A 13,213-nucleotide genomic window follows, 5' to 3' on the forward strand; every position below is an offset into this window, starting at 1 on the left:
TCTGGTCTGACGGCGCTTTCGTTAGTCGCAAGTGCTACTTGTGGTACTATTGAGTTCGTGGGGAGAGGGTCGTTCGAGATAAAGTGCACCTCGCCTGGAAAGTGACGGGAGCAGGCGACACCAGCGGGTGGGGGGTGAGTTAAAAGTCGACAGACAAGACAGTTTCCAGCAGCCTGTACGGAACATTACAGCAACACGTTCTCCGAGACGAATGTATGAGCTTGTACAGTGTCTCCAAACGTCTTATTTATTTTTGTTGCTGTTGTTGTTGTTGTTGTGTTTGTTTTGTTTTTACAACACGACAGCCTTTAAAATTCTTGTACATGCGATCTGAAATTTCTGTTCGTGGTTTATTCATTGTACATTAATTTGCATGTAAATCAGCATTAGATGAATTTGGCACCGTACATAAATGAAGTGACCAAGCTTGACCCTCTTAAACTACGCAAATAAAGGGAAAAACACTGACAAGAAATCAAATGCAGTAACAAGAAATGCAGGACAATAGCTTAATAGTAGGCTTGTTCGATATCACCCTTAGGCAGATTCAATCACTAGCGATCGCCGCACAATACATGCCGGTTAGATTTCTGTCCAGTTAGATCCCGACCCTTGACGGACAAAAGGGAGCAAATTTGTACATGCAAACATCTGATATTAGAAATGTTGCATTAAACACATCGCATACAGACGGAACAGGACACATAGAAAATATACTTATATACGATGAAACATATATTTTATGTATCTTTCGTCTTTTCACTTTGCACTTAGTTACTGCACAGGAGTCATTAACTACATTTCCAATGAGCTCAGAAAAATGAAGAGCATGTCAAGCAGTTTGTGACCTTTGAGCCATCATTTGATCCTATACAGTAAGCACTCAGTGGCTAAAGATTGCAACAAAAATAAAATGTCAGATGATCTTATTCATACAATGCATGTGAACATTTTCCCAAACAAAAGCCACGCCTGTGGGAAGGATAATGTTTAGCTTATTAAAAATCAGGAACAGGGAAACTCGTCAAACCCAGGCTGCAGGGTGAAGGTGCTGTCTCACTGCAGGGAGTCTTCAGGCCATGTGGATCTTTTGTTGAAAGAGTTAGAGAAGAAACATACAGTGTTTAACAAATTTATCAGACCACCACCCAACATCAGGTTTATGCCACGGCTGCCCAAAATTAACAGCATTGATAACTATCAAAATAATTTTTTAGAATGTCTGGCACAACATCTTAGTGCATCATGAAATCATTTCTGAACTGACAACTTCTGGTTATTATCTGTGAAAAAGGACTATTCACTTGTTTCAGTTTATTTGCCAAATAAATAAAAATAATATTTTATTTTAAACAAGTCTTTGAAAGATTTCCAAAGTATTCATGTTTTCTATTTTTTATGACAGGTGGTCAAACAATTTTTTAAGCACTGTACACTAACTTATCATGAACACTGTGCTCATCTCGACAGGTGATACAGCTGTGGCACACAAAATATATTTGACATTCCTCTAAACTGACGTCTCTGAGGAGAGGATGTTTCAATTTGTATAAAACCTGTTGCCTCATCTCCTCTGTCCTCTTATCTCCTTCTCGCCCCTTTCTCAAATCTATGGTGGGAGGGATTAAGACGCGAGGAAAGGTGCAGTTACTGAAAGTTGGTAAAGGGAATGAGACACCCTTGCCTTAGCGACATCAATCAAATATTACTTGTGGCACAGCCGCTAAAGGTTTCATATGACATAATATTTAAAAATATATATTTTTCTACAATCAAAATCAAGGCAGAAACATTAATGGGTATTAATAGATATAGCATTGATACATCTGCTCTGAACTATACATAGCTCATTTTTATGCCCAGTAAGGATCAACATGCCACATTCTGAGGGTCAGTGAATGACACACACAGATCATGTAGACATACTTTTTTCATTTACACAAGTTTATTTATTGTGCTGGCTTTAATTTATTTTTATCAACACAGAGTTGGGCTTGAGCTATGGTTCCATTAAATAGATAGGCAAAAAAAAACAAGAGTTAATTTTGCAGCAAGCTATCAGTAGCTAAAACATGGTGATTTGTAGTGACGAGTTGAGACAGTCTATTTCTCACGCTTTGGCAAGTTAATGATAGCTGTGCTGTACAGCTGAGGACATAAAAGTTTTTAAAGTTAAACAAATGTAACTTGATTCACATTCAATGTTCACACTATAACCATCCTTCATCTTGGTCAGAAATTAGGTCTTTGCGATGCAGTTGGTGGTGTGAAAACCACAGGTCCAGGAAGTGCAGTCCTACAACTGTGGTCCTGAAAGTGTAGCTTCCAGGTCTGCAGACACACCCTACTCCAACTTGGTGGCATAGTCCACAATGAAGACATCAAAGCGCTTCTTCTCTTTCTCCACATAACAATTCCAAAATTAAACCCTAACCCTGCAGGTAGCTAACTTTGGAATGACAATTTTTGTAGCAGGTACCCAGAGCTAAGACAGAAACAGTATAGGTTGTCATTGGGAAAAAAATTAATTGTCATTAAGAAAAAAAAAAGAATTTGTCATTGAAAAAAAGAATTTGTCACAGAAATTTTTTTTGAAGTTCTATTTCCAATGAGACTGCAAGTGGCTCGGTGGTTAGCATCATCGCCTTGCAACTAGAAGGTCACTGGTTCATGTCCTGGTGAGGACACCTGGGATCTGCGTGGAGTTTGCATGTTCTCCCCGTGCAGCGTGGGTTCTCTCCGGGTTCTCCAGCTTCCTCCCACACAGTCCAAAAACACGTTGAGGTTAATTGGTGATTCTAAATTGTCTGTAGGTGTGAATGTGAGTATGCATGATTGTCTGTCTCTAAGTGTAGCCCTGCGATAAAATGGCAACCAGTCCAGGGTGTCCCCTGCCTTTGCCCTAAGTCCCCTGCCTTTGTCCTAAGTCAGCCCCCTAATGAGGATTAAGCGGTATATAGATAATGGATGGATGGATGTTTTCAGCGACAACTCTCTGTCATCTTTTGGCTTGGAGTGGAGGAGTTTGAGGGGACAGGCCAAGTGTGCCTCATTTGCATATCATGGAGTGAGCATCCTCATCCCTCCAGAACCAGTCACTAACATGACTGCAAGTTCAGGCAACACAGCTCTGCCTCTTTAATGAATACGTATATATTTTGAGGTTTATAAGCTCGTTATACAATCTTTATTTAATGTTTTAGAGGTGTTGATTTATTGACAGCTGTTGCAGTTGAACTGTGCCGTCTTATTCTCAGTTACATCAGTAGATCAACAAAAAACTTAGAAAAAAATTACGAAACCTTGCTGAGGACACCATGTAGTTTGGGTTCTGTTTTATTGTTTGAATCTGCCTCATAAACAGGGATGGATGGGGTTTACACTTTTAATATTCACATTACTAAAATAGATTAGTCTGTGATACAAACCTGCCGTTTGTCCTCAAACATCTAGAGGTTTGTAGTCTAACAGGTGAACAAAGATCACTAAACATAAATGTAATTACCTGTACCTCACCTGTGCCACACACTGAACAGCATCAGTAATTAATGATATATATGGAATATTTCATATCAACTGTTTTACTCAGAACCTAAAGACAGATGAGCTCTTACTCTGCCAGTCAAGTAATAAAACAGAAATCTTTTCAAGCATAAGCAGTGTCTGATCAAACTGGTCAGATTAAAGGAAAGTTTAATTCTTGCGTCAACAATTCATATCAGACAATTCATTTTCAGAATACAGATAAAGATATTTTATTAATTTTAGGAAAATTCATTTTATATCAGGACCAAAGTCTCTTACAAAACATATGCACAGATAGAAAAATAAAATAAAATAAAATTGTGCCTCTCCTCCTCCTGATGTTCTTTAGTGGAGCTGGTCAGCCTTCAGTTTTCATTAACACCATCATGATGCTATGCTCCATCAGAAGTTCCAGGATGGAGCTGCTGATGTTCCCTCCAATAAAAATATTGCTTAAATGTTATTTTCAGTGCACAGTTACAGTCAAAGGGATACAACAAGGTTGTATGAAGATAAGGAAATGATTCAGAAGTACAAAGTCAGCGATCGAGTGCAACATTAAAAAAACAATATAAAGTTATGAAAATTAACTTTGACCTAATTTAAACCGATTTGCCTGTGAACAATAAACAAATTACACTGTGAGGCAGAGCCAGTGGCAGATTTCAAAAAGTCTCGCTGAGATAACACTGCTCTCAGCAGGCTATCTTGATAAATTGTCACATATTTGACATTTATATCACTACTTTCTCACCTAAAATCTTAAAACTGCATTTTGTGTCACAATAACAGCAGTATTTACCAAAAAAACATATTACTGTTGAAAATTTTCTCCTCTGATTTTCTGGTTGGTGCGAAATGAATTCTGGGATCCTTGGCTGTCCCAAGTCCACACAAGTCTGGTCTGATGCATACTTGATAATGTGGGCAGAGCGTGAACACATCTGGGCATGTCATCTGAACTTGGTCAAATGCATATTTAGAATTGGAACAGTACTTGGTCTCCGACTGATGACATTTCACAAGAATGCAAGTACAGACAAGTATGCATATTGAGGAACAGCCTCGGTCCGCTGTTTACAACGCTCTACAATAGGAAGAAGTGTTGTCCAGAAGACCTGCCCTTCTTTGTCTAGTCCCAGTCAGCAGGATTCTGTGTTTCTGGTTGGCACAGTGTTGACTGACTCCATATGCAACCTGCCTCTTATGAGGCAGGTTGCACCACTGCTTCAGCATGCAAAGTGTGCAGCTTATGCTGCACACTTTGCATGCTGAAGCAGTGGTGCTCGAGTTGGAGGAATAGCTTCGTAAGGACTCTGCTTTCTAGCAAACATGTCTAGTTTGGCGTAATCCACACCTGCAGCTGTACTGGACCTGTCATACATCGTTACCACAAACTTCTCCAGGGTCTCCAGATCATCATCATCAACTGTTGGTGTGTACTGGCTGAGCTCTGTGAAGACATCAGACCCTCGGGACATACATTCCAGGTTTGCCATGCTGACTTCTTTCCTTTACCACGGAATCCTGATACAACATCACAGCCTGTGAAGACATGGAAGAAGAGAATTCCTTTGCTTTTCTCCAGTCCAATGGAGTAATGACGGTCATGCACAGTAATCCATTTGCGCCCAAGCTTTAACCTCCTGGCTGATGTCTTGAGATATTGCTTCAATATTTCTTTCCTCATGATGCCATCTATTTTGTGACGTGCACCAGTCCTTGCTGCAGCAAAATACCCCCACAACATGATGCTGCCATCCCCATACTTCACAGTTGGGATGGTGTTCTCAGACTTGCAAGCTTCCCTCTTTTTCCTCCAAATGTAAAGATGGTCATTGTGGCCAGACAGTTCAATTTTAGTTTCATCAGACCACAGGACATGTCTCCAAAAAGATTAGGTCTTTGTTCCTGTCATTTACAAACTGTAATCATTTTTTTTTAAAAATGCTTTTGGAGTAATGGCTTCTTCCTCTCCAAGTAGCCTTTCAGCCCATGTCAGTAGAGCATGTTTCACTGTGGATAATGACACTCTCTTACCAGCTTCAGCCAGCATGTTCACAAGGTGTTTTGCTTTTGTTTTGGGGTCGATAGACAGTTTTTGCACCAAAACATTTCAACTCTGGAACACAGAACCTGTCTTCTTCCTGAGCGCTATGATGGCTGGACATTCTCATGGTGTTTATACTTGAATGTAATTGTTTGAACAGATAAACATGGAACCTTCAGGCATCTGGAAATTGTACCCAAGGATGAATCAGACTTGTGGAGCTCCACCATTCTCTTCCTGATATCTTGGCTGATAACTTTAGACTTTGCCATGTTGTCACAAAAGGAAGCAGTGTGTTTGAGGTGTGCGTTAAAATCCACAGGTGTGCCTCCAGTTGTCGCAAATGTTGTCAATTCACAAAAGCAAAAAAGTTTCAAAAGCCATGACATCATCATCTGGGCTTTCCCAAACAGTTTGAAGGCATAGTAACCTTAGTAAACTTTTGACTTTGAAGGAAGTAATAAAAAATTATCTCGCTCATTGTTCTGACATAAAGCAAAAATAAATAATTTTGGTAATCCTACCTGACCTGAAACAGGCAAAGTTTACTCTGATTTAATGCCAGAAGAAGAAAAAAGGTATGTGTCTTTTTATAGTGTATGGGAACTTATTGTTTCAACTGTGTTGGGCATGATTTTAAGATGTAATTATTTTAAAATGCTGTTGTCAACCACCTTGAAATTTATACCAGAGGTAATACTTTTGTGAAAGAAGAGGAGTGTTCTGACAGATATAAGTTCGTGGACAGAACATAAGGAAAACTTCAACCTTTTTAAAAACCCTAACTGCTGTATTAGTATAAGTGTTTGAGTTTACAACATACACTGAATACACCATGAAGTCCCTGTCAGCCACAACAGGACCTAGGCATGCAACATAACATACTGAAGTGTAGTACAAGTGTAGAATGCGTGACCATAGTCAAGTGGCCATGCACAGTTACCTTACACACACTAACTTCAGCTACAATAACAAAGGTTACTACTTTGATATGTAGTGTTTCTAAATTTAAACATGAATGCAATTACTTATTTAAAGTACTTTACCACTTAACTGTAAAGTTTACCTTGGACTATGGAAGCTTACTTTGTTAGCAATGACTTTGCAGGGGCCATCAGAAGTTAGGTCGGGACTGACGGGGGTGTGGGATGGTTATGTCCATTTTGTTCTCTGGCTTTGGACTGACTATTAGTATTAGAATATTAGGAATGGGGGGAAAAAAGATCCCTGAAGTAAATATAGGTGGCATTATGAAATAAAAGTCTACAAAAATAAATAAATGTGGCATTCTGAAATGCAAATTATCTCATTTTTAAAATTTGTTTATATATTTATATATTTATTTAGCCTGAACTATTTATTTCAGTATTAATTTCCGAGCCAATAGATTTATTTATTTAGGAATAAAACGGCGTTGCTTACTATACATTTGTGTCAATAGGGGGCAGTGCAGCGTTGTGACAACCCGTTGGTTGCAAACTGTCACGAAACAGCAAAGAAGTATCTGTTCCGGAGCGGAACAAACAGCTTTCGGCCAGCCATCGTGTGTATGAAATACGAGCGGTTAGGTGTTTAGCAATAATTGGAACGTATTCTCCGCCATTCAACGGAATTTACTGCAGATATAAGTTTACGGATTGTTGTCAACCTCCCCCTCCAGAAATGGCAGAAAATAGTGGTAAGTGTGTCTGCAAGTGCTGGCTGTGCAGATGCAGTAGGTATGGTTAACTTGAGCTAGCTATAACTCGTTGAACAAATTAACTTATTGCAGTTTGTCGAATTAATAACTGGTCGTGTACTTTGAAGGGAATCGTTAATGTTATACACAGTTGGTTATTAGGTTGTGATGAGATTTGTGGCCTAACCATCCAGATGAACAGTTGGCTTTTTCTAAAGTAATGTTAGCCTAGTCGAGCTTAGCTGAGATATGTCTTGTCTTAAGCATGGTCAAGCACAATTATGTTCACTTTCGTTCCACAAATAAATAAAGCTAGAGAGAGCGACTTTTTTTTCCTTGTACAACGTCTTCTCATAATACCGATTCAACTTATAAATACCAGTTTAATATCTATATTTCGCACTATACCGGAGCCTAAACTGCATTTTCTTGCACATTCCCGCACTGGCGCACCGGTATTGATGTAATTTAGGTGAACCAGCACTGCTTACTGTTTGCTAGACCTAAAGAAGGGAGCAGCCGAAGAGAAGACGGCGGCTGCAATAGTTTCGCAAAGCACTGAAGCAGCGTGATGGAGAAAATTGTTGTTGCATCATTATAATTTTGCTTTTAATGATATGTCTCTGCAGCACTGGAGGCTGTACTTTCAGTACCGCAATTTTAGGGCCGCAATTCTAGGGCCCTGCTTGACAAGACAGCGCCGCCTACCGTAATGGATGATCGCTAAAGTACGCGACTTAGGGTTTTAAAGGCTGATCCTACCCAAAAGACTACTTATAATTTTAAAGATTGTTCACGGAGTTTTCTTCACAGAGTATTACCTAATGTCTGTGTCTAAGAACAAGTGATTGCCTTGATATGTGGACTAAAACAAGAGTCAGTGCATTAGCCTGACAGTGAGCCAGGAAGCACAAAGGTAGGGGCTCTCCTGTTTGGAATGCTGCCATAAATAATACACCACTGCTTTCCCTACTGTAACAAGTAAAAATCTGTTATTAAGACTATTTAAACTTAATCAAAATGGTTAAACAATGAGTATTAAACAATTATGCACACTCATGATTATTGCTGGTTCAACCCAGTTGACAGAAACTAATTATTTTTGATGTGCTTGTATTGGCTTCTAAAGTTTATTTAATGTGCTGGCTTTAACTATTTATAAATAACACAGCTGGGCTCGCCAACATCCCACAATGGTTCCAATAAACAAACAAGCTAGGAGTTTGTTTCACAGCAAACTATCATTACATAAAACGTGATGGTTTGCAGTGACTAATGGCTAGTTGACACGTAGTTTGTTTCTAACACTTTGGCAGGTTAATGATAACTGTGCTGTACAACAGAAAACATCAGAACTATTTTTCACCATAAGCAAATAAAACGTGATTCACATTCATGCTGTCATCCATCTTGACCAGAAATGAGGTCTTAGCAACTCCCTTAGTCATCAAATTCAATAGATGGTGGAAACACCACTGCTCCAAACCAGTGCAATCCTAACATTGCGGGCCTGGAAATGCAACCTTGGGTGCTGCAGAAACATCCTACTCTGTGTTATAGGGAATAAACCCTCTGGCTTGTTTGCATTTCTTTACACTGATCAAAATTATCTTAGACAGCTCTTGGCACAAGATCAAGCCTGTGATGATGAAAATATGAGTGTGGTCTGAAATAAATTTCGTGTATCTTTCTCCTCTGTTTCACTTATGTATGTTTTATTGTTTTCAAAATTCCACACTTACTAAGGGGAACCACAGCAACAACTGGCAACCTACCATGCTGAAAATTTGGCGTTTGGAAAAGTTTTGCAGAGGATGTGGATTGTACAGTAAGATAGTTGCTAGTTTTTCAGATTCAGATTCAGATTTGTTCTATTGTCATTGCAACGAGTACAAGTAAGTAAGGTGCAGGCCTTTCAGTGCAAAAACAAAAATATAAAAACTTTGTAAAACAACTATATATATATATATATATATATTTAACAACTCTATATCAAAAGATGAAATTAAATAAAGGAACAGTGTATATTGCACAGAGTGGATATTGGACAGAGGTAGTGGCAGTTGTATATTTACAATATATTGCACTTATTGTAACAAGAAGGCAAATTAGCCATTTTAATGACTGTGTTTGCCTCCCTGCATGCAAATATTCCACTAAAACAATTGTACCTGTCACAATTTTGATTGGACTCACTGCTGTATTTTTGACTTAGCTTGGCCCAACATTATTGTGATTGGTTTAAAGCAGGGATCTCCAACTCCGGTCCTCATGAGCTACTGTCCAGCAGGTTTTAGACGTTTCCGTACTGCAACACACCTGACCCAAATTAATGGATCAGTAACAGACTTGTGTGGAACTTGACAACAAGCTGTTGGAGATCCATTAATTTGAGTTAGGTGTGTTGCAGTACGGAAACGTCTAAAACCAGCAGGACAGTAGCTCACGAGGACTGGAGTTGGAGATCACTGGTTTAAAGAAATATAGCAAGCCACAGTGTTTTTCCAACTATAGTGGAATAATGATCACGTACAACCAGATGATTAGAGTACTAAAGTAGAATTTATTTCACTGCCATACACCAAAACTGACAAACGAAGACAAAACTGATTCTTTTGAATTTTTAACTAGAACTATAAGAAATGAGAAAACTGACTTTTCTCTTTTTTTCCACAGAACAGTTGTGAAGTAAAAGCCACAGATCAATGGGGAGAATGAATCAGAAGTAATGGTAAACTGTCAAACTAAAAGTGACATGAGGACATTGCTGTCAGCAGAATATGCCACTTTGTAAGTCAATCTGTTGTTTGAAGCTTCAGACGAAGCTAAACTTAGCTTGTTAGTGTTATATATATTGATGATGTTTTAGTCAAAGGGCATCAATACATTTTGTGAAAACTGTTAGATCTGTTCCATGTTAGCTGTCCACATAAAGCAGAAGATAGGATGTCAACATCTCTCTAATCCACTGCTGCTATGTTTTACATATGAGGCAGTCGATATGCCAGCTGAGCTGCATTGTTTAGACTGGGCCTAAGCACTGCTGTGAAACAACTTATGGCATTAGATAGAATTTTATTGATCCCTTTGGTAGGGTAACTCAGGGAAATTGCTGAAATTATGTCATAATGCATAAGGACAAAAATCTGCAAAATAATGATACAGTAGTAACTACTTCACCTACCACTGACTATGAATTTAAGCAGAAAAAAAGCCCCAAAACATTGGGAACAAAGTATTTTTGACTTTGGTAAATAAATCAGACTTTTACTAGCAGTGCAATGTAGATGCTGTAATGGAGCTTGGGAGTCAACCCAAGGTTGGCTGTTATGTCAGAAATGAGTCAAATGTAAAACTGTGATTCTGTGTGAAAGCTCATTTGACTGAGGAAAATTTTCTCCTACGATATGCTGGTGCCCATCTGACATTTTGTGCCCTGTTGGCAACCACTTATGGCGCCTACGCCCATACCTCTGCTTTTTGGAGTTGCCAGAGAAGGCAACAGCTAAGAACCTGGACTGCCTGACTCTGGATGGTAAAACTGGCATCCTATTAGTTTTAGATCCCCGGCAGAGCTTTCAAGTCCAATCAAACCAATGCAGTTCTGCTGGCATGTCTAGCCTCATGAGTAAAATAAGTAAAATAGAGCAGTTATGGATGAGAGGAATGTTGATGTTCTATATTGTGTTCAAGGTGGACAGGGAATGTGGAATACATCTAACAGTTTCCAAAATTACAACTAAAAGAGTACTATTACATATCACACTAACAGGCTAACTTTAGCTCAATTGGAAGTTGCAGATAACTGAATCATTAACAAGCAGCTTGTTGTCCTGACAGTAAAGTTCTGATAGATGACCCTTTTATTTTGATGGCTTAAATTACTTTTGGTTCTCTCCCATTTCCCTTTCCCTTTTCATTCAAGTAAAATTTCCTGGTTGTGGGTCACTGTCATCTAAGTTCTCATAATATATTCCATTGACTCATATTTCCTCTTTTCATTTTGATTCTTTTTTTTTTAAATGGTAGCAGCCTACCCTTCATAGAATAACTACTTCCAGCAGTTTAATGTGTCTTGTCACCATGGTTCTACCAATGTAAAAGGGAGTTCATCTCATGCCAGTGGCTTCCAGAATTAGCAGGACTCAAACCATTAAGAATATGTACTCCCTATTGCATCTCAAGACTAGAAACCATTGTTGGACAGTAGTCTTATGTAAGAGTGATTTTTTTTCTTCTCTTTTTCATTTTGATCAGAACAAAACGAGGGAAAGCATGAGAGCTCACCATCCCCTGGGATGACCGACCAAGAGAAAGAAATTGCAGCCAGTGCATATGAGGCATTTTCGGTAAGATCTTGACTTAGAGGTTCCATGTGGTGAGAATTAATTTTTATTGTGTTTTGTGTAGTTTTCTTTTGCCATTCCTCAAGTCCTTCTACAGCTAGTTAGTCTCCCAGGTTTACAAGCAAATAAGGTCCAGGTGCTACCTCACATCGAACTAACCAGTTGTTCCAACACTGCCCACTGCTTCCATGATGAGACATTCAGAATGAGCAGCTGACTGGCAGTCCACCAGGTTTGTTTACTTTCCGTAGCTGCTTCAGCTAACCCAAAAATGTCTCAGTCAGGAGCAAAGCACACCAAATGTTCTGCTGTTGGCTGCAAGAGTGAGCACAAGCATCTGTTGAACTAGAGATTGTCACCACAGCAATTGGACAATCCTTAGTGTTAATGCATTGTGACTAATGTCGATAATGTGACCATTAGCTTTGATTGTATGACCACAGGTAGGAGCTATGTGGAGTAAAGCTGAGGGACATTCAGGGTTGGTAGAAACTTTAAGACTGATTTGAAACCAAATTAACAAATGCCATATGAGTTACGTGTTTTCTTGTTGGTTGTTGTGCTTCAGGGCAACCTAAGCTTAGCCGGCGTTTACCTCTGCAGTGTACTATACTGTACTGTATTGTGTGGTGGTGAGTAAACCTTATTTTTGGCTTAACAGGACAGACCTGATACACAAAATATATTCAAGAGACCAGGGGCCTCATTTATCATCCGTGCATAAAAAAGGTTCTAAATTCTGTCTTACGAATCAAATTTAGAATGTGCATAAGTACAAAAAAATCTGTATTTATCAAACGTATACGTGGGTCATACGCACATCAGTAAATCATCATTGTTGTTAAATCCCACTTGTTCTTAACCACCATGCTCATGCACTTTTGGGCTCATTTGCCTTCAGAAATGCCTACAATTAACCATATACGGCAACAATACACCTCTATAAAAATAAGTTATTATTTTCTTCCCCCTCACCTTTCATCACCACAGTAAAGAGGGCGACAAGGAGGAACTTTTTAGAAACCGAAATTGAGGTACTTGTCAGCGAGGTTGAAGCTAACCAGAAGCTACTGTTTGGTGCATTAAATGTTGGGATAACCAACAAAAGAAAAAATGCTGCATGGGACCAGATACCCACCGCATTTATTTTTGTTGAGTCAGTGGAGAGATTGCTATTAGAAATATAGTTTTTAAAAAATGGTTTGACATTAAACTCAGTGCCAAGAAAACACATCACAGCACATAAAAGAGAAATGACTATAACTAGAGGACAAATTCATACCCAATTTTCACCCAGTGGATAACCCTGATCATCTACAGATGAGATGTTTTAATAACCATACTAAGTCCAGCAAAACATTTCCACACTTTGTAACACTCACCAATAAGCCAGCCATCTTCAACAGCTCCTGCTTGGAGCCGCTGCATCTTAAACATTCTATGATTAGGGTGAAACTCCTGAAAAGGTACTTGCATGTGGAATCAAATAGCTGCAGACTGAAAGGTCGATCACCTCACTGCAAAATTACCAAGCTGAGACTATATAGACCAAATTAAAATTAAAGCCGCAAGCGGCGATGGACGGGTCCTCGCACCTACGCTTGTCGGCCTTCG

The 13,213-nt window shown here is 39.1% G+C and overlaps 1 protein-coding gene across 9 annotated transcripts in view; it reads left to right on the plus strand.

The window, feature by feature from the left end:
• The first annotated feature begins 49 nt into the window (after positions 1 to 49).
• cnot10 (CCR4-NOT transcription complex, subunit 10) overlaps positions 50 to 13,213 on the plus strand; it is a 77,111-nt gene continuing 63,947 nt past the window's right edge. For 3 of the 9 annotated variants that reach the window (XM_008303595.1, XM_008303601.1, XM_008303597.1), the window contains exons 1-2: positions 6,984 to 7,253; positions 11,511 to 11,602. In XM_008303595.1, the coding sequence (XP_008301817.1) occupies positions 7,238 to 7,253; positions 11,511 to 11,602 (108 nt within the window). In that variant the 5' untranslated portion in view covers positions 6,984 to 7,237. Of the gene's footprint in view, positions 135 to 4,814; positions 4,961 to 6,982; positions 7,254 to 9,929; positions 10,044 to 11,510; positions 11,603 to 13,213 lie in introns of those variants that run through there. The other 6 variants (XM_008303596.1, XM_008303600.1, XM_008303602.1 and 3 more) reach the window with 5 other exon arrangements.

Source organism: Stegastes partitus, unplaced genomic scaffold (assembly GCF_000690725.1).
Source record: "Stegastes partitus isolate 25-593 unplaced genomic scaffold, Stegastes_partitus-1.0.2 Scaffold2040, whole genome shotgun sequence".
In the NCBI taxonomy this organism is placed as follows: Eukaryota; Metazoa; Chordata; class Actinopteri; family Pomacentridae; genus Stegastes; species Stegastes partitus.